At 52.8% G+C, this 21,401-nt stretch overlaps 1 protein-coding gene across 6 annotated transcripts in view; it reads right to left on the bottom strand.

Moving 5' to 3' along the window:
• Nucleotides 1-12,706: 12,706 nt before the first annotated feature.
• Nucleotides 12,707-21,401, bottom strand: part of FGD3 (FYVE, RhoGEF and PH domain containing 3) — a 38,426-nt gene continuing 29,731 nt past the window's right edge. For 3 of the 6 annotated variants that reach the window (XM_039888453.1, XM_039888452.1, XM_039888454.1), the window contains exons 14-17: nt 20,208-20,270; nt 15,998-16,120; nt 15,581-15,721; nt 12,707-13,646 (exon numbers count right to left, since the gene is read on the bottom strand). In XM_039888453.1, the coding sequence (XP_039744387.1) occupies nt 13,404-13,646; nt 15,581-15,721; nt 15,998-16,120; nt 20,208-20,270 (570 nt within the window). In that variant the 3' untranslated portion in view covers nt 12,707-13,403. Of the gene's footprint in view, nt 13,647-13,879; nt 14,047-15,580; nt 15,722-15,997; nt 16,121-20,207; nt 20,271-20,392; nt 20,396-21,401 lie in introns of all 6 variants that reach the window. The other 3 variants (XM_039888457.1, XM_039888455.1, XM_039888456.1) reach the window with 3 other exon arrangements.

Below are 21,401 nucleotides of genomic sequence, written 5' to 3'. Positions count from 1 at the left end.
AAGCTGGGCCATGCAGGACCTGTTAGCATTTGAACTTGGGCACCTGCCACCTGACTCAGCTTTCCCAGCTGCTCAGACTAGGGGTAGTGCCTGGACTATGCCAGGCTGGTGTCTCCTTCTCCTCAGGCCTCAGATACCTCTTCCAAAGAGCTCTGTCCTGTGCTGTGTGATCTAAAGGTCTGTGCCCTGTCTGTGAATCAGAGAGGACATTTAGCTTCCTTGGTGTAGGCACCTGGTGGGAGGCCTAGATGCCCAAAGTTTTGACTGTAGCTTTGGCCTGTCTGCATTTGGGGATCCAGCCCCCACACCATTACTTGTGCTCTCATCTGGGTTTGCAGCTTGGATCACACAGTATGGGGGAAGGAACCAGGGAGGCTGATGCAGGGGAAGGAGTCTGAGAACCCTGGGCCTCAGTGTTCTGCTCTGTAAAATGGGCTTACAGATGTGCTGCCAGAGATTTTGAGGGGATGGTGAGGGTCTGGCCTAGTGGTCTCCTCTTCCCATGGGACTTAGCTGAGGCACTGCCTGCCCCAGGGAGACTTCCTCAACCCCTAATTCACCCGATGCAGTGTTCACATCCACAGGTCCTGGCAGACTGCAGGAGACAGTGCCTAAGCCTGGTTGGATAGCTGGTTACTGGTGTGTTTCCCTCAAATCAGGTAACTGTGAAATTGTAAAATGCTTTTTGTTTTTCATTAAGTACTCTTCATTTTCACTTCCACTAAATAGAAAAATTAGATCTTCATCCTAAAAACCTCTCTCATAATAGACCAAGTCCAGAAAGTTCCATTGCAAGATAAATCACGTAAGCAAGGTAACCTCATGGGTTTTGCCTCTTTTTTTTAACCTTTTTTAAATTAAAAGCATAAACAAAAGTTATCTAAGCTTGTAGCTCCAATGAGTTGGGTATTTGGGGAGAAAAGAATTTTCTTAAAAATGTGTTCTGCCAGGCCATTTGACACCATTAATGCGTACAGGCCTTCAAGCCTCTCCACAGGAAGAGCTGGTCCCCTTATGCAGGAAGCCCCTGCCTGGAGCCCCTGCCCAAAGCCCACTCCCCATCAGGGTCAGGGCTCTGACCATGGGGCTCTCCTCCCTGGCCAGAGTCCTGCATAAGCAAGGCTTGCCTTGTCTTTCAAGAGGGAGACAGGTGAGTCACCTCAGGTGACATAGAGCCGCTGCCCACAGGTTTGCAGTGATGGCTTGGAGACATGCAGCAAGGCAGTGGAGTGAAAGCAGGTGACAGATTCACAGAAATGATCCGACCAACCCCTCCTGTGTGCCAGGCCTGCTCAGGAGCTGGGACATAGTGGCCCAAGAGAGACAAAGCCTGGCTGGCTGCTCCCCAGGGCTCCTCTGCCACTTCTGGGCAACCAGGCAGGTTAGTTTTCCTGCCTCTTGACTTTTCATTGTCTGTATTTTCTACAGTGAGCATGAATCTATTCTCTAATTAGAAAATAGGAAAGTAATAAATATTTTAAGAGTGGGGTACCTATAAATGATTGCACACATTCACAGGACAGTTCCAAATTCCACCTGTAAGAAAAGATGTGAACTGACCCCTTATTTACAGCTAGAGAAACTGAGACTCGGTGAAAGGTCACTGTCCTGTCCAAGGTCACTCGCCTCCTAGGATTACGCCTCATTACTGTAGTCTGAGGACTCACTCATAATGATAGGATTTGGGCAGCCCTGCTGGGGGCACGGCGTGTTTCCACAGCCCCAGCTGCTCCCAGGTAAGCCAGCAGTAAGAAGTACACAGGCCTGTCAAGGACATTCCAGAGGCTTAGTGCTCATGAGCCAGTTAAGCTTCTTTGATGCCATGCACCTGCCCAGCCAGCACAGTGGGAGCCTGAGTCACTTGAGAAGTGTGAGAACCTGCTCCCCTATGCACCCTGCTCCATTATAAACCTGGCCTCCCCTTTTTCCCTGCTGCCCTCCCCTCTGTCCAGCACAGACTTCATGCCCAGAAGGTCCTCACCAGCCCCTCAGGCTCAGGAGATTGATGACTCTTTGCCCTCCCTATTGGTTGGGCTTGGGTAAGTCCCGCCCCTCTCTGGGCTGCAGTGTATTCCTTGCCTCCCCCATGCCACACCCATGGAGGATCAAAGTTCTCTGCTCAGGGAGCACCTAAGAAACTTAGACTTAAGGACTGGCTCACATCTTGTGGGGAGGCATTAATGAGGCCATAGGAGGTGGTCTCTCACAAGGCCTGGAATGCTGGCCAAGTCCATCCAAATGGACAGATCAGAGGCCTGGCCTGGGGCTAGTGCTTGGCAGGCTACTGTTTCACAGATAGGAATACTAAGGCCTGAGGAAAGGATCTTCCACTAGCAACACAGCTCATCCCAGATCTTACCCTAAAGTCCTGGGCTCTAGGGCTTGATGGTCTGGCTCTCTATGCCTCTCAGTTTTCACACCTGTAAAATGATTATGCTAGCTCCTACCAGAGCTGAAGGACAAAATGTGCAGTAGCTCACAGATTGTCCAGCATGTGAGGCTCATAGTCAGGGCTTTGTGCCATCACTGGAGGAGTGAGTCTGCAGGACAATGGAGCAGGAAGGGGCTGCTCTGAGTATCTGGCTGCACACCTGCTCTGGCTCCCTCAGACTGACAACTGTGCTTTTCTAATAATCATGAGCCCTCTGTTATCCTCATTTTACCAATGAGAAACTGAAGCTTGGGCCTATTTGCTGAGTGGCTGCCTTAGTCAGTTGCAAGGGCCAGAAACCCAATACCAACCCAGGGGAGGTAGTTGCTGGCAGCTTCAGAGTTTAGAGGGAGGTCCTTGTGAGTCAGAGTCCCAGAGCAGGAGGAGCAACCCTCCTGGCATCCAAATACCTCATACCAGGGGCCACATGCTCATCTGAGCATTTGCTGTGGCCAGGCAGAGGCACTTGATGTTGCTGCATAACAACAGCACTGCTTAGAATAGCAACAGTCACTTCTGCTCATAAATCTATGGTCAAGGCGAAGCTCCACTGGAGAGGGCTCATCCCAGGGCATAGATGCCTCTCCACAGGGTTGTTTGAGCTTCTTTACAACATGGTGGCTGGCTTCTGGGAGCAAGCATTCCTGAAGACAGGAAGTGGAATGTGTCCATTTCTCCAGGCAATGGATTGAATGTCATTTATGTTATATTCTGTTCATCGAGCAGCCATGGAGCTCAGATTCAAAGAGTGGAGAAGAAGACCTCACCTTTCATTGGAAAGAAGGACAGAAAATTTGAGGGCTACCACAGGCGACTGAGCACAAGTCCAGATTGTCCCAACCTCTTCTCGGGTATCTGCAGGGTTCCTGTGCATCAGCAGCCCTCTCTAAATTAGAGAACTGGGATTAGGTTCACACCCCAAATGTAGGTGTGTGTGCATTGAGTTTTGACAAAACACAGACATGCACAAGCAGATTGAGGGCAGGGGGCCACTAGTCCATGGTGTTAATGCTAGGGGCAGATACAGGTAATGTCTGTTTTCTTGGTACTTGGCCATATTTTCTGGACTATTTGGAGGAGGGTACACTTCATTTGTCTAGCCATGGGCTGTAATGATGCCATCTGTGCCAGGCAGTCACAGCAATGGCAGAGATAGTCATTTTTCAAGGAGCCCGCTTCGAGCACACATGGAGTCCCAACAATGGTACGCATGGTTTTTCCTTCTTCTCAAGACCTGGATCAGCCCAGGTGGGTTCAAATTTATGTGGCCAATCAGGATCTCCCTGTACTCTTTTCTCCCCCATGCCCTGCACCACCATAGTCTCAAGCCCTCCTGGAGACCATCTCATTCTCAGTATTTCACACAGGGCCAGGGTAGGCTGAGGTTTGCCCATTCTCTAAAGGCCAAGGCCCTAATGATAGTGCATGGCCTGGATCTCAGTGTATCTGTATACTCACTGAGACATCTGAGCAGTAGATAACCTGCTCAACTGAACACTGCGATCCTGGCAGGGAGTGTGTTGCTGTAGCCTTCAGAGGGCTAGGGACTCGCAGGTCCTCCAGAGGGTGGCCACAGACCAACTTCCCTTGCCGACGGCTATCACCTCTCAAAGCCAGACTCAAAGGAGTGATTATGCTAAATGGTTCCTGCCCAGCTCTTCCTTGCCTCCCCATTTCATTCCATCCAGTCATCAAATATAGACTGTGGTTGCTCAAGCACCTGGCTCTGTGCTCCATACTGCCAGCCTCTGTGATCTCTCAAGCTCACAAGGCCCAGGAGTAAAGCCTTCAGTAAAGATGACTTTCCTCTCTTTCTACCCAGCATTGTGCTCCACACTTGGCTCAGGCACCACTGCTTCCAGGAAGGACCCCCTGCCTACCCAGACTTGGTTGGGGTGGTCCCTGCACTTGACTCTCCCCAGTTGACAGATTGTACCTGAAGTGCAGGAACCATATGTGGTTCATCTCTGTGACCGAGAGCCCAACATTAGCCAGATACAGGTTGGGTGTTGATAACAGTTTGCCAACTCCAAGAATGAGAGACAGTCCAGGTAGGTAATTTTGGTGACATTTTGGGCAAACTCCTGCTGTTCGAAAGAAAAGCGCTCATCAAATCAAGCTGTGACTCAGATGGTGGAATTTAGCATCCACAACCTGGAGTACAAATCCTCGCCCTGCTTTGGCAACTTTGGGCAGGTCATCTGTAGCAGATGTTGCCTATTCCCACCACATCACCTCAGCAAAGCCCCCTCAGGGCCTGTAGCCCAACTCCCAGCTTCCCAAGGCTCATTCCAACATCCCTTATTAGTCACGTCTTTTATTTTCTGTGTGCTGATGCTCTGACACAGGTATGCTTACCTTGGATGGATGGCCCCTCCCAGGGCTAGCCAAACACTAGAGATGTTAAAGAACTTTCTTCCAGCATACCTTTCATAGGCAAACCAACCCATCCAGAGCCCATATCCCAACCACCTCACACTCCAGGCCATTTTCCACCTGCCCTAGTCACCATAGGGCCAGGTACCAGATAACTAGTCACCAGGTCCCAGAGCCTACCAGAATTACAAAAACTGGCTAGCCCTCAGCTTGCTCACCCTGCTTGCTCGTTACTTTCTATGAAACCACAAAGAAGACTCTCACCTCTCACTTCTCCTCTCCCTCTGCCTCCTGCTTGAGCCTGGTGCTTCCCTGCGTGGCTCTGCATGGTGCGGTGTGCCCCCAGCAACCTTGCCCTCTGGTAGGGTACCTCTGAGTTGATGGTTCTACACTGTGAGACAACTGGGTCATGGGGTTCTCCTATTGAACAGAAACAATCACAGAACATCAACATCATACAAGGTTGCTCTGAGACAAAGAAACACCACTTCATCTTGTCTAGGCACAGAAAACACAAAGTCACTGGGTAAATGACAATATATCAAGTGTCCTCTATCATGGGAATATGAGTGGCCACTTCTTCATTACCAACTATGGCTTCTCTCTAGTTTCTTTCCCTCCACTTTCTAATAAAATGTATCGATACTCAAGCATAGAATGAAAAACCCACTTCTTAATAGCATCCCACCGACCCCTGCTTCCTCAAACCCTCCTCCAGTCTTCCCTGACACTATTGCACAGACATGCCAATGCTTTCCCATGGGTTGTGCTTTCACTTCACAGCAGCAGGTTGAAAATCCAGCATTGTCAACTACAGGCATGCTCCTGGGGCTCTGCTGGCAGTCTTCCCTGTAGCCAAGCTTCAGTTGCTTCCAGACCTAAGTTGCTTGACAACACATTCTGTGATTCTGTGTCCTGGGGCCACTGCCATAAAATACCATAAACCAAGGGGCTTAAAACGGCAGATGAAGCCTCAGGGCTCCTCGGCTTATAGCTGTACTACTACATTCTCTGCCTCAACCATCGCATCTCTGCATGTCCTCTCCTTCTTATAAGGACACCAGTCACTGGATTTAGGGACCATCGTAATGCAGTATGACCTCATCTTAACTAGTTATATCTGCAAAGAACTTATTCCCAAATAATGTCACATTCTGATATTCCAGATGGACATGAACTTTGGGGGAACACTAGTCAACCCACTAGTCTGCTCTCTGAGCCCTCAAAAGTCACTTCAGTCCTACCTTTAAATTATTTTTTCCACCAGGAAAAAAGTCTGGTCAAGATGGCAGAGTAGGTAAATGCTGTGCTTGCCTCTTCTCACAATCCCATCAAAATTATAATTGAACTACAGAACAACCATCATTGTGAGTTGCCTGAAGTCTAGCTGAAAAGGAGTCCTACAACTGAGGACATATAGAAGAGCCTAGCTTCGAGACTGATAAGTAGGGTAGAGAGGCAGAACAGGCTGGAGTGTGGCGATTAAGAATCAGGAGGGATTCAGCTGCAGACGTCCTCCCAGAGGAGCAAAGAGTCTCATCCCCACACTGGGCTCCTCAGCCTAAGGTTCTAGGGCTGAGAAGAGAAGTACCCACAATTCTGGCTGTGAAAACTGGCAGAGATTGTGGCTTAGTGAGAGAGAAGGCAGCTGGTGTTGCAGATGTTCCTCTTAAAAGATTTACTTGCTGAGGATTCACTTGCTCTGAGCTCCAGCACTGGGGCAGCAGCTTGAAAGGCACCAGGGACATATGGGGAGGAACAGAATTGTCTGGCTTCAGGGCAAGGGCTGGAGAGGCAGCTTTCTCCTGGAGAGAATTGCTGGCAGAAGCCCTTGTTCCTCTGTTGAGCCTTCCCCTCACCTGGCATGCAGACACAGGTAGCCACCATATCTGAGTTTCCATCAATCTGACTAAGACCATTCACCCTGCCCTGGTGATTCCCTGAGACCCTGCCCCACCCAGTTTAAGAACCCACCCAAGCCGCTTTAGTGGCTTTCCATACATATGGTGTGTCTTGGCTCATGCTGTGGATTTTCCTAAAATCTCTCTCAGAGGTTTGTAAAACCCAAACAAGCAGCATCTGTCCTTGTCGTGCCTTGTATCTCTTGCAGCCCCAAGTCAGGCCGTAGTGGCAGCCAGCTTTAGTTTGCAGTATGGCTGCTCGAGGCATCTCTAAGTCTAGCATGGGTGGCGCCATCTGAGGATGGCTTGGTGGCTCTTGCCAGGTGGTCCCAAGTACTGCACAGGATGCAGCTGAACTTGGCCTATGGTGGGGCCCCTCCCAGAAGGCCCTAGGCCTGGCACACTTGGTGGCTGGCTTCAGTTTTGGACTGAGCAGGTGCACCACCTGGGACTGCATTTGAGGATGACACACCCAAAGGGTCTCCATCACCACTTGGCCTTTCCTATGTGTCCTCTCCTCTTATAAATATACCAGTCATTGGTTTTAGGGCCCACACTATCCTCAGTTTAACTGACTACATCTGCAAAGACATTATTTCCAACAAATACTTCAAACAAATATTTCAAACATCACATTCTGAGGTTCCAGGTAGACATGAATGTTTGAGTGACACCGTTCAACCCTGGACAACTGTGTTGGCGTTCTGCCCTTCTCCACCTTACTCACTACTACCCTACTACTTTTCCTGAGTCCCGTCTCAAATAAACTCCTTGCATTCAATACATATAGCAGGATCTGCTACTGAGAGAACCCTAACTAAACACAGGTCCCCTACTTTGAGCTACTGAAGAACCACCTAAGAACAGTTCCCTAGCACTGATATACTAAAGACCACCTAGGCACAGGACCCCCTCTCTAAGTTACTGAGCTTTGATAAGGCACTGTAGAGCAGAGCTCAGTGTCCAAGGTGGATGCACAGGATGTGGGCGCACATTTATAGGAGCAGAGCTGAAATGCTGAAGACTGGGTTTCCAGGCAGTCCTAGCCCTGGCAGCGGAGAAAGGGTTTTGTTCCTTTCAGAGATACTGCCAGCATGGATTCAGATGGGGAGATAGCACCAAGGCAGGACAGTTTGGAGGATGTAGGTTGGTCCCTGCAAATGTTGGCTAGGAGTGGGCAGTAAACAGGAAATCTGACTCCACATGTGCTTTATTCTCACACACCTGCTTCAGGTGAAGTCAGAGATGGTTTTCCTTCTGCTTCTGCTCACCTGTCCTGGTTTGGGCCCCTCGGGGACTCTTCCATTTGGTTCCAGGATGGCTCCCCTGAGAAAAGCAATCCTAGCCCCCACTACTCCCTGTGTCTCGGGGTTGTCTTGGGTTACACAGGAATCTTAGAGCAGTCCCAGCACAGGGAGTTGGAGAGCTGGCCAGTGATCTGTGACACAAGAGGCTGAAGTGGGGTACTTTTCTTGCACATCTTCCTTTTCCGAGATCCTGGGAGCCAAGTAACCCACTCCAACTGCCAGCCCTTCTCCTCTGCAGGAAATTCCCCAGGCACAGCCTTATGTCCGTGGCCCTGCTGGTTGGAGAGGGCCAAGTCCAGCTTGGATCCAGCATGGGGTGGGAAGGGGGCAAGATGTGGGCATCGGGAGTGTGGGACAGAGCTGAGGGAAAAGCATGTGTGTGTCACCATCCTCAGGGACCCCCAGGACACTGCCACTGAGGCCTAGCAGGCAGGAGCCTGAGCATACTTGGGCTTCCAGGAAAAGGAACCTGCAAGTTAGAGGTGGCACCAGTGGTGAGAGACCACCAGGCCTTCCCAGGCTGCAGGGCCTGCATCAAATCTTTGCGTCTATGAGTGGGGCACGGAGCCTAGAAGTCCATCCAGTCAGCAAGGAGGGTGGGAGGCAAGCTTCTCAGGAAGGAATGTGCAGAATGCAAGGTGGGGCTGGTCCCCAAGCCTGCCCTCCTTGATACCCTGCCACCTCCAGCCTTCAGGTTTCCCCCTTGTAAATGAGAAATCAGTGGTGGTGGGAGAGAGTGTGTCGACAGGGAGCATCAGGCTTCCTCAGCACCACTTAGAACCCCTCAGAAACTACTTGGAGCCCCTCAGGTCTACCTGGAACCCCCAGGGACCACCTGGAGCCCCTCAGGACTCAGGGTTGACAGCTGGCCCCCCCAGAGGAATTATCCAGTGGAAGCCTGTCCGCAAACATATTCCAAGAAGCTCTGGAGCAAGGCGAGCCCTCCTTTCTCCCTGGATGCCCAGCACTAGAACTGGCAGCTCAGAGAGCTTTGGACTCCCAGGCCCTGTCAGATCCCAGGAGGGGAGAGGCCCCTCAAGTAGCTGGGGGATGGGCAAGGAGTAGAGCCCCCTAAGGTCTGGGCTCTGGGGCCTGGGGTAAGCCGGGACTTTAGGAGGCTGATCCTGTGATCTTCATGTGCACAGTGGAGGCCTGCTGTTCCCTGAGAGGGCGGAGGATGCTGGTGCCCACAGAGGCAAGTCAGACAAACCTAGATCCAAATGCCCCTTTGCTGGTGTTCTAAGGTGTAGCAGCCCTTCTGGGTCTCATTGTGCTGATCTCTGCAATGAGACTAGTTGTTTGAGGAGGAACTGACTTTGTGTCCCTTAGACCTGGGGACCCCTGGGAGTCAGGAGAGCACTGGACCTTTATGACCACAGGCAGCTATCGTCTCTCTCTGAGTTTCAATTTCTCCATCTGTAAAATGAAGATTCCAGATTCAAAGTGCTCAGGGGCCGCACAAATCTGTTGGCAGATATTAACTGAGTACCTTCTATGTGCTGGGCACTGTTGTAGGTGATGCATCCTGCCCTCGGAGCTTCTGTTCTGGATGGGGAAACGTTTAAAAAGAAGGTAAATATCCAAACTCAAAGGAGAGAGACAGGGATGAGGGCTCCCTGTGGAGGTGGCACTGAGTAGTCTTGCAAAGACCTGCAGGAAGAGTGAAGGGACAGCATGTGCATAGGCCCTGAGGTGGAAAGGAGCTGGTGTGTTCTGAAGGCCTAGTAGCCTGAGCCTGGTGACCTGGGTGGGGAAAGGAGTGTAGGAGAAAATGAGGCTAGAAGTGTGGCAGGGCCAGAGGCTATGGGATGTCACTTGACCTCTCAGTCCCAGAAATCCAAGTGGCCTGCCAACCAGTACCTGACACAAGCAGTGTGCTAACAGTGGATGCTGCATGAACAAATGAATGAAGAATGGATAAGTGACTCCTGCTGGGTCCCTAACTCATTGTATGATCTTGGGCAAGTGTATATTCCTCTCTGGGCCTCAGTTTCAGTACTGCTAAGATACTCTCTGGGTTGTAATTCTTTTCACTGTGTGGCTGGGCCAGGCATCTGGCCACGGCAAGTCTGTGTGGACACTGGCTCCTTTCTCTTCTCGGGATTGCGGAGAACATGGATAGCCTAGTAAGAATATGTTTTCCCCTGGCAGAGCAGTCAGCAGCCCCCTGGTACCTACAGTAGGGGCCTGGGCTCCAATCACCAACCTCTACCAAGAAGCCCCCATTCACTCATTGACCCATTTTCTCCTTTCTTTTTTCTCTAGCTCCTATGGAAACTCTTCCGCTCAGGTGTGCACCATGCTCTAAACACAGCCCCTGGGACTGCTACCAGGATACTCTGGCCTGCAGGCTGGGCAGGCAGCAGCCCCTTGGAGCACAGAAGTCCCCTGCCTCAGGTCCCAGACTCCTGTGAGTGCAGCACAAGTGAGCCCTGATGGGGTGGGAAGTGTGTAGAGCCCCCTGATAGGCAGCCTGATCCTCACAGCCCTGTTTTGGGCAGATACCTTCAGCCAGGGGTCCCTGGAGACAGACTAGGAAGGCCAGCTCACAAGGGGTGCAGCACAGAGGTTTTTGTGGCTGAAGCTCTTTGCTACCTCTCTGGGCCTCAGCTTCCACGTCTGGAAAAAGTGAGGATGACAGCCTGTGGCCAAAATGAGTTCAGATCTTGGCTGTTTCTACTTCCTAGCTGCGTACTGGCAGCTCACCCCAAGATTTCACATTCTGAAATAGTTGCTAATATTCATCAGGATATTTCATAAGAACATCTGCATTTCTTTCATCTCTTGGAAAACTGTGTGGCTCCAGCCACACAGGTCCCTGAGTGGGAACAACTGGTGCCAGCCTCTGGTTGCCCACTGCAAGTGTCTGTGTCAACACCCACTGTGGACGTGGGGCCCTGTTTCCAACTCAGCTTCGACCATCCCCATTGCAGCCCCACGCCTATCCCAGTACTCACAGTCCCTTCTTCCCCTGTGGCTCCTGCTCCCTAGAGCAATGCCAAAGGAGAGGCCCTGTGGAGACCCCACTCGAGGCCCTGCCCTCCCCTAGCCTGCAGTGCTCCTCCCACTGATCCTTCCAGACTTTGATGGTCCTGCTCTGGCCTGGGCACTGTTCTTGGGACACCTGCCTTGGGGAGTCCTGGGGAGAGGGAACTCCCAGGGACCTCTGGCCCCTGTTGTACCTCTTTCCCCTTCCCTGCTTCTATTCCTCCCAAACCCAGGCACTATTTCTTGAGGCTACACAGTTCCTTCTTAATGTCTCCCCACAAGATCCATGGCAGCTCAGGGCCCAGCACTGTCCAAAATTGGTAGAAAGGCATCTTTCCTCATCCTGCTATAGTCACAGCCCCTGAAGATGTTTCCCATGGGAATGCCTCTTGACCAACCCTCTCTCCCCTTAAGGCTGGCCCCAGGTGGACAGACTCTATGGACTTTGAGGGAATAAAACATTCTGGTGGATCCAGAACTATGGGGGTAGGAGGCCTCACCCATCTGCCCTCCCATGTCCTGGAGGAAAACATTCCCCTGAGATCATTGCATGCATGGCGTGGTGGTGGGGGTGGGGGAAATGAGCAGGCTGCTCTGGTGCCGAGAGCTTGCTGGGAGACCTGCCATGAGGACCTCCGGTAGTGGTGCCCATGTTACCTCCCAAACCCAAGCCAAGTGCTGCCATGCCCAGTGGGTTAATTTTGGCTTCCCAGTCTGGAGCTGTGGGACTCTCATGGCCTCCTCTCTGTGACTCAGTATCCTTAGCTGTTAAGTGAGAACATCCTGGGGTTATAGTGAGATTGGCATAGTGTGGGCCTCAGTCACCCACTGTCCCTGCCCCAATCTGTGTGGGGCTTTGTTGTGTTTCCTGTATTTGCAGAATCTTGGCCAGGGACCCATGCAGGCTGGAAGGGGCTGGCCTCCCCGCTCCTGCTGAGCAAGTCCTTGATGTCAACTGGGGCCAGAATACCCACTGCAGGGTGACGAATGCTCACAGACTCAGGCCTGAGGCTCAGATGTACAGCAGGTAGAGAGCTGCAACAGCATCCAAACATAGCTAGGTAGGTAGCACTGCCTCAAGCATAAGCTCATTTAAGCTCTGCCCACCTCATCTGTTTCCTGCCTATCTTACCTGGGCCCCTACCTCACCTGTGCCCTCCTCCCAACTCACTAATGACCAGAAGCCCATTTCTAGCTTCTATGCTGGCCCTCTCAATTCCTCAGGTAAGTGTTCTGAAACTCTGACCATGGTTAGGCAGTGACAGGCATCCCCCTAGGGTGCCATGTAGATGTTAGAGAAATGGGGGGGTCTCTAGGGACTGGACACCCTTTGGTCATCAATCCCTAAATTCCTCCTCTCTCTCCTGAGGCCTCTGGGCTCTGATGCAAATAGCACCACAGCCCTCTCACCCTCACCCCATGACCTTCCTAACTTCTTTGTGAACCTTATGCTGTTTCTATAGGATACATGGCCCTGTCTATCTCACTAGCATGACCGACCAGAGATGCAGAGCAGTTCTCCAGGTGTCGCATCTGGTCTGAGGCCCAGCCATCAGATGCCCTTTCATCCTGGGACCTTCACAGATGCTTGGACTTAACACTCCACAGGCCAGAGTCACTGTGCCCATCTGTCACCCTCATCCCCGACTCAACTACCAGTCGACCCACCTATGGGAGCCCCACCACAAGACTGTGCCCATCTGTTGGCTACCAATGTTTATTTACACAGAGAGGCATTGCCGGCCACCCAGCAGAGGAGACAGGCACAACTCTCAGGCCCTCATGTGACCCTGGTGTGGGCCTCCCATGGAGTTTCTCAGTGAGGTTATTCAGGAATCTCAAGTCCCACTTGGTTGGTCCAGGCTCACCACTCACCCTCTCCTGTGAGTAGCTTTGCACAGTATGGTGGGCTGCAAGGCAACATGGGGGTAGTGGGGTGTCTGGCAGCCAGGAGTTGGCAGAGGTGGAGGTGGAGTTGGGTGGCTGGTCGTGGCTCAGCTCATGCAGTGTAGACAAAAGGACAGTGGCTGGAGGGATGGCAAGACTTCAGACGTCCATGAGGTGTCCCTAAGCACCATCCACGAAACTCCTTCTGCTTTCCAGAGCCCCCACACAGCCACACAGACAGGGTTTACTTGGCAGTTGCCCTGTATCCCATGCCAAGCCACACTGCTGAGCCTGAGGGCAGAGGCTCAGATGTGTTTGGTGACCCTGGACAGGTGGCCACCCCTTTCTGCGCCCCAGTTTCTTCATCTCTGAAGCAGAGGGACCCTCCAGGGCCAAGTGTCCTGAGGGATGATGGCCCCTCAGTAGTCAGGGCACTCTTCACATTTACATGTGGCCTCCATGGCCACTTCCCAGGTGAGAGCACAGGCCCTGCCGTGGCGGCCAAGATTTAGCTCACGGGCCTGCTGGAGCCTGGGACTTTGGGGTTCCTGGGCTGGCCTGGGTCAGGTCCCTGCAGGCAGCCATGTTCAGGACCTCCAGCCACTGCTGCTGCAGCTCAGCCGATGGGGCACTCAGGTACAAGGACTGCTGGGCCTGCTGCAGCTGCCACACGTGCCCAGCGTCCAGCCTCTCTGCCAGGTCTGGCACACTCACTGTGCAGCCAGAAAGGGGGATGGTGCTTGGCAGCCTGCTGTCCTGAAGCAAAGGAGAAAAGAGTCAGCACTCCACCCTTTGGAGTCCTGGCATCACTAAATACCATTGCCTGCATGTGGGCAACAGAGGAATGATTCTGGGTGGCTGGCAAACTGAAGCCCCAGGGTAATGTGAGCCACCTGCAAGGGATTGGTCCTGGGTGGCTAGGCCCAGGCTCTCTGGGCATGTGGGCCTGAGGCTGTGGCCTGCAGGAACAGGCAGACCCCCAGCATGACCCAGTGGACAGGGGACGTATCTGGTTGCTTGCCTGCTGGTGCAGCACCAGTTCCAGGTTGTCTGATGTGGGGATGGTGGCCCACACCTCACTCCAGTTTGAGCCACTGTCTGATACCCACAGAGGGCCACAGAGCAGGTTGGGCAGGGGGTCCACAGAGGCTGACTTCTGGGGACACAGTAGTTGGGTCAGGTGTAATCTCCTTGCAGGTGTCACTCTCATGGGGTGGGCCGGGACCACCTCCAGGGGATGAAAGGGGAGGGGGAGACAAACTGGTCAAGGGCCGGGGCCAGCTGACCTCTCCCCAGTGTCACTGCCACTTGGATTGGGCTGGATCCCCTAGGGAATGAGGCCACCAGTGGGGTCAGGACAGATATAAAACAGAAAAAATAGAACAACAGGAGCCAGAGTACGGCTTACTGGGGAAGGGCTGTGATTCAGTTGTTCACGCACACTCAATATACCACACACACACACACATACACACACACACATGCACACACACACCATGCATGACACACATACCCCACACATCCTTGCCTCTCTCTGATGTGTTTAGAGCAATCAGGATGGACACGATCCCTGAGCCATTTGGAAGCACCTCAGACATACCTGGCAGAGCTGGTCCCTGCTCAGACCTGGGTCTTCCAGACACTCAGTATTGAAAGTGCAGGGCCGTGACAGGGGCTTCTCTGTTGAAATGGTTCTATACTCGGTTCTAACATACTTATGAATTTGACCTTTAAAATAGACACTGAGGCAATGCTCGGGCCACCACCCTGCAACATTTGGGGAGGGAAGCTGACATTATAAGCAGCTTTCTAAGAGACCCCTGGGTGTGTCTGGCTTTAGAATCATAGGCTGTGTTATGTGGAGAGAATGGAAAAATGCACTTTTTTGGAAAGCTACATTTTCTCTTTTCTAACTTTCTTGTCACCCCATAAAATAGGAACTGTGCCCTTGAAGGATGCCAGGAAAGCAGTGGCCATCCTCAGGAGGCAAGGAGGTGAAGAAGAAGGGGGCTGCTCCCCATATTCCCCACCCCTGACAACTCCTGTGAGGCATGGGCAACATCTCCCCTCCAGATCTCCAATCAGAGTGACCATGAGTGAAGTTGACACTTGTTCCCATCTGCTATGGGCTGAATCATGTGTCCCCAAATCCATGCGTTGCAGCCCTAACCCCATGTGACTGTGTTTGGAAATAGGACCTCTAAGGAGGTAATTAAGTCAAAATGAGGTCACTAGGTGGACCTTAATCCAGTATGACTCATGTCCTTATTAAATCAGGACACACACATGCACAGAGGGATGACCATGAGTGGACACAGGGAGAAGACGACCATCTGCAAGCCAGGGAGAAGGTCTCAGGAGAAATCAACACTGCCCACACCTTGATCTTGGACTCCAGGACTGTGAGATAATAAATTTCTGCCTGTAGTATTTGTCACAGCCTGAGCTGACTGTCCGATTCCTGGGTGCAAATGGCTCCCAAGCTCTCAGTTGTGACCAGACCCTAAGAAGCCCAACACACACACAGCTGATATTAGGCATTCCATTGGCCTGATTGACTCCATGGGGTCCACAGGCCGCTGTGGAGCTGATCAGTCCTGATTTCAGGGAAGCCGACAACTTTAGGAGCACTGTCTGAAGAGGGTGCCCGGGTGGAGAGCTCGTGTCTAGGAGGCTCAGAGGATACCCACCTCTATGCTCTGCTTGGGCTCCGAGGGGGCCTCAGGGCTGGAGCTTACAGGGACCGCCAGCTGAGTCGGGAAACAATCACGGCAGACTCGGCTCTGCCTGCCATTCTCAGCCTTGAACTCGGAGCATTTCCCACAGATGACCTGCCAGACAGAGGGGACCTGTGACTCTACCTCCCAGGGACAGAAGACTGTATTGGAAGAGGCTGGAAAGGCCACAGGGCCCGGAGAGACAGAACACTGCAGGTGAAGGCAAAGGGTTTCTCTGCAGGCCATGGAGGCTGGAAACCTTGCTGGAGAGCAGAGACCCCGAGACTGGAGGGCCCAAGCTCTGGGGGTGTGCATGTACAGAAAGAAAACTGGGAGGAGGTACCAAGAACATGGATTGCTCAGGGCCAGCCTCCTCCTGCCCAGACTCACCGCCCCACACAGCTTGCAGTGGTGCTTCCTCTTGGTGATGGAGTTGAAGGTCTCACCGCAGCTCCTGCAACCCTGTTTTTCCTTGTCACGCTTCGTCTTAGAGGACCCTCTCCTGGGCTCAAGCTACAGGAGGCAAATGGCGACAGGCATGTGTGGAGGGGTGGCTGTGTAATACACAGGCAATGCACACGTAGGACAAAAACGCTGGACGTGGTCAAGGAAATGAAGCAGGATCCCTGTTGGCCACAGACTGCCCAGCCCTCTTTCTCAGATGCCATCCTGCTGTCACATGGAAGGAGATTCTAAGTGGATCCAGAACTCCATGTCTGTGATGATTGGCCCTGTGCTGAGGCCAGTGACTTAACCTAGTGCATCTGAGAAGATAGCAGCCAGAGTCCATGTTGTGGGAGACAGCGGCTGATCGGCACTGAGGCCTAAAATCAGGGACTGGAGTGTCTGCATCGAGCACCTGGCTGCGAGGCCCTCACTCTCACGCTCTGTTCATTGGGTCCTGGAGCTTGGCATTTGCTCCACACCAGACACTCAGGGGCATGCACTCAGTTCACCCTCATGTCTGTGAGAGCATGCTTCTGGGACTGAAGAGTGGACTTCCAACTGAGAGAATAAATATCTATGGTCTAAGTCCCCTTGTCTGTGGTATTTTGTTACAGCAGCCCAAGCTGACTAATACCAACATCTTGGCACAAATTCCAGCCTATACTTCCCAGTTGTGTGGTTTCCACTAACTGTCTGCCCCACCTCTGCTGGTGGGCCCCACCACTGTGAGGCCTGCACCAGCCTGGCATGAGAAGCCCAGAGGCTTGTTCCTCTGTGGGTGATGGGGACGATTGCTTTGCCCAAGGCCCCAGCTTCTTCTTTGTCTCATGACCCCCTTCCCCGTGGACATTGGAGGTAAGACAGCCCTGGGGCCCCTCTCAGTTTATTCCATGGAGCTCAGGACTGTAGGGCCCTGCCAGGGGGAAAATAGGTGTCACAGAGAGGGTCACAGAGAGGGGAGGGGAGGGGCGCATGGCCCAGGGAGGGGAGGTTGAGGAGAGACAGTCCATCCAGGGGATCTGCCATGGCTAGGCAGCCCCCACCCTCCACCACAGGGTACCCTTGCTGTTCCTGTTATCCAAGTGAAGACTCTGAGGGCGCAGGAGGGGGGAGTGGTCAACAATAGGGTGGCTAGACCAGCTGTCTTGCCTGTGAACCCAGATATGCACCTTGGCCTAAGGGCAGAACCGAAGCTCTCAGGCCCCCGTTGGCAGTGTTGCACAGCTCCTGAGAACACAGGGAGGCTGTAGGGGCCAAAAAGGTGTCCCTGAGATATGGGGGACAGGGCTAACCCACATGGGATGGTGGAGCCAGGGTGTGTGTCCAAGAGTGCGGCCTCTGACAGCCAGTGGGGAACCCATCCCGGCCAGAGGGATAGAGGGCAGTTCCCAAAGCAGAGCAGCTTGGAGGTGGAGTTTGGCAGAACATCCCACCCGGTTTCCTTTGCCGGGCAAGTCTTCCCATGGAAAATGGCAGTAGCTGAGCTAAGCCACGTGCTCAGACTGGAATCCTGACCCAATGCCAGCTTCCTTGGTGCTGAGCACCATGGCCACTGTTGCAGACCCTTGAGGCAATCCCTGAAGGCAGTTCCTGACACCAAGGTCCAGTGGGATTGGCAGATGGCAGATGACAAGGTGGCTAAGGGGCAGGGAGCCCACGTGTCTAAGGCACAGGTTTTCCTGGTTAACCACTGTTTCTTTTTGGATGAGGATATCTGACAGGACAACCAAAGGGAGACCCTCAGTTTTCCCGTTTGGATGTCAAGACACAGAAAGGCCTGGGCCACATCTTCCCAGGGAGGTGCAGCTCTGGCTTCCATGGTCACGGCCTAGTGAGTCCTCTTAAAGCATCCTGAAAAATGCCAGGGCAGACCTGGAAGGAAGTCACTGCTGGGCCCAGGGGCTGTTTCACTTAGTAATTTCTCTTCAGCAAATTTGGTTACATAACAGGGAAATAGGAGGAATGTTCAGTAAGAATTGGGTACAGCCAGCATTGAAGATAGAGTCACACAGTTATCCTCGGATTCTACGGGTGTGTTCTCAGGCCCAGCTCTCTGCCTCTGCAGGCAATTCTGTAAAGGAGCTCCAGTGGATGGGTGTGGGTGGAGGGCAGCACCAGCTTTGTGCACACCCAGGTTGTATAGGGTGTTGGAGTGGGAGTTTGCTCAGAACCAAGGAGGGGTCTCCTTGTCGCCATGGTGGGTCTGAGCCCAGAGAGGAAGGGTGGTTGCAATCTGATATTTCTGTGCTTCTGTTAAGAGTGATGCGGCTAGCAGAATGGGAAGTCTATGGATTGTGCAAGCCCGCCTTGCAGAACTTCCTGGGTGTCGCTTAGCTTCTTTTAGGAGAGAGGGGCTTACAGGAACTGTGCATCTGAGGACACCAGGTAATCAGACCAGCACCCCACAGATTTGCTTTTCCTCTTCAAATATGCTAAGAAAAATCTTACATCTGGCATATTGTAGCATAGATCACTCTTTTTGGTGTCAGAATTAAAACCCACTTTTGGGTGTCTTTCATGAATGTCCACTAGCACGACTAAGTCTTGCCGTGCAAGGCCAGAACTGGACATACACTGAGTTGCCCCAGGTCCACCAAAATCTCTGCTCACAGGAGACACCAATGAGAAAACCCAGCCAGGCCACATGTTCCAGGGCCTGGTCAGCGCATCTGTTGCTGTTTATTCGTCGTGGGGCCCAGCCTGACTTTGGGTGAGTAAAGGGACAGGGACAAGAAGACCTGAAACTTGAGTTGTGATCCCAAGCATCCAGCAAGTCAGGGATGCCACAAAGCCTTTGGAAGGCTAAGCCCCAGTTCAGGAGAAGGTGGGGCGGCCTGTGTGTCCACTTGGACAAACATGGCCATCGCTGCCCAGCAGGTCTGCTGACTACAGCCTGGCCCAGGCAGACACCTAACCTCTCATCCATCAGAGGGGCACTGGTGTGACCAGCAGGTGTCTAAATGTCTTCTCTCTCATGTCCCTGCCTAGGGGAAGGTGCAGTTGAGGGAGAAGATTTGTGGAGGCCCTCACTCCACAGGTCAAAACATTTAAAACGTGGCCTTCAGGTCCCTTCCAGCTAGAATGTGCTCTGAGGGGGTCCCCACCCACTCTACCAGCCCCACCTCCTGCTCCTCTCTCCCTGCCTTAGCGTCAGGTCCTCCCCAGCTTAGCCTTTCTGACATTGCAGCCCTCAGGTTCCACTTCCTTGCATCCAGGACTCAGGCCCATCTATAGCCACCTATGGACTTGACCCAGGGAGAGTGCACCTGACAGACAAAGAATGGGGTCACTTGGCCCTCAATGTCCCCCCAGGGCCTGTCCTAGGCCGAGGGCTGTATGGTGGAGGACCCTGCATGAAATCCAGCCTGGCTCCCTAGCCAAGCTGTCTGGGATAGGAGGCAGCACTCCATGCAGGGGATTGTCAAAAATGTTTTCAGAGATGCCTGTGCTGGCAAGAGACAGAGGAGTATATTGGTGAGTACCTCATGCCCATGCAAATGAACTATGGAGGCCTCATCTGTCATTTGTTCAGGGCAGTTACATGCCTGACACTTGAGTGTACAAGCTGCTTTTCATGATGTTTCTAGCTATTCCAAAAAGGAGCCCAGCAGCACCTTCTCCACCTACACGGCCCCAGGCTGAGAAGAGAGCAGGCTCAGGGTAGGGGTTTGGGGTACAACCACTCTCCTGGACTCACCCACCCATGCCAGCAGTGAGACTCCCCCTTCCATTCTCCTGGGCCCAATGAACTGGTCAGATGCTGCCTCCAAGAAGCCTTCCCTAATATCATCCCTGCAGGCTCTTCTGGCAGCACCCCTGCCCACCTACCTGAACTCCTAGTTGACAGGGTTGACCTCCCTGGATGACTGAGCCTCCTAAGGCTGGACCACACCTTAATTCACATTCTATCCAGCACATTTCACATGAAGTGAAGAGCTCAGGTCTCCAGAAAAACTCAGCTGTGACCTCCACCCACCTGAGGTTATGGACATTTGTGTCCCAGTGGGCTCTTCCCAACCTTCTACTAACAGGCCTTAAGGTCATCATTGTGGGGACCTGGGTCACACACGTCACCCTTATCTGACCTTACCTTCCAGACCACCTTAGTCTGACCCAACCTTCTACCTCCCACCCCTGCATAGTGGTCACTCACCCCTGCAGTACCCCCTCCACCATCGGCTGCCACTGCAGGCTCCTCAGAGCTGGCACTCACCATCTGAAAGGGACAGAGATAGCTGGCATGAGTGGAGATCTCATGGCCACATGCTAAAGTCCAGTGCAATACTGGTAACACCCCGGCCCTCTGTCTGACCACAGAGTGGAGAAAGACTATCACACCATCTGCAGTGAGGCATCCCTGGTTCTAGTTCCTTCCTCAGATGTCCTTGTGGAAAGCTCTGTGCCTGCCCTCTACAAGCAGGCTTCAGTGTGCTGTACTGACTTTAATGGCACACTAATTGGGTGTTTTGTTTCCAGGTCACCTCCGTTCAAGGCAGGGGACAGTACTTTCCCTGCCCAGGAACAATGTACTTTTATTCCAAAATAGTCCAGAAAGGAAAAAAAAAATCAAGTAAATTTGATGCATATAGTAAGTGAACAATGAGGTGGCCTGTGCGTCAAAGACCCAGTTAGGCTACAGGGAAGGCCAGCCAGGTTTGGGATCTGGGACTTGGGTTGCTGGGCCAGGCCAGGATGGGCATCCTTCAGCTTCAGGGACACCCCTGATGGGAAGCATGAAGAGAAAGAGCCTCACTCTGGCGCCTAGACAAGGGAAGTAGCCGAGGCCTCGAAAGGCTCCAGTGGGAAGGCTGCTGCCCTGACTCCTCCACTGCACCAGACCCCAGGTGTCTCCATATGGGGAAAAGCAAGCTGCCCCGCTGGTGAGATCACAGTGCCAAGCTTCACATGAAATGACGCCATGTCTCATGTGGCAGCTTCACCCAGGCCTATCCTTCCTTCCCATCTGCCTGTGTGCTGAGCACCCAGCCTCGAATCACAGTGGTCCCTATGCAGGCACTCAGTAGAGAGTGGGCAGTGAGTGTGCATCACCTGCCCATAAGCCCCCTGGTCCTGAGCATAAGGAGAGCTTGGAATGCAGGGGGCAACTTTTCTCCCAGACACCAGCCCTTGTGCAACAGGCCTGGGCTGCCTGCAATGGACACCTACTCCCTGCAGCCACAGCCCCTCCAGGTGAGCAGGCAGGAGATCCCTCTGTGGGTCTCAGGCCTGGATGGTCCCAGGTCTGGCTGTGATCCAGGCCCGCAGCTAGGAATAGGACCCTGGATTTAGAACGTGACATTATTGTAGTAGGGTGCCTGTGCCTAAAATATGTAAACATAACTCAGCT

This window comes from Pteropus medius, unplaced genomic scaffold, assembly GCF_902729225.1.
Source record: "Pteropus medius unplaced genomic scaffold, Ma_sr-lr_union100, whole genome shotgun sequence".
In the NCBI taxonomy this organism is placed as follows: Eukaryota; Metazoa; Chordata; class Mammalia; order Chiroptera; family Pteropodidae; genus Pteropus; species Pteropus medius.
The sequence above is the reverse complement of the archived record's forward strand: the minus strand, read 5'-3'. Positions and strand labels throughout refer to the sequence as shown.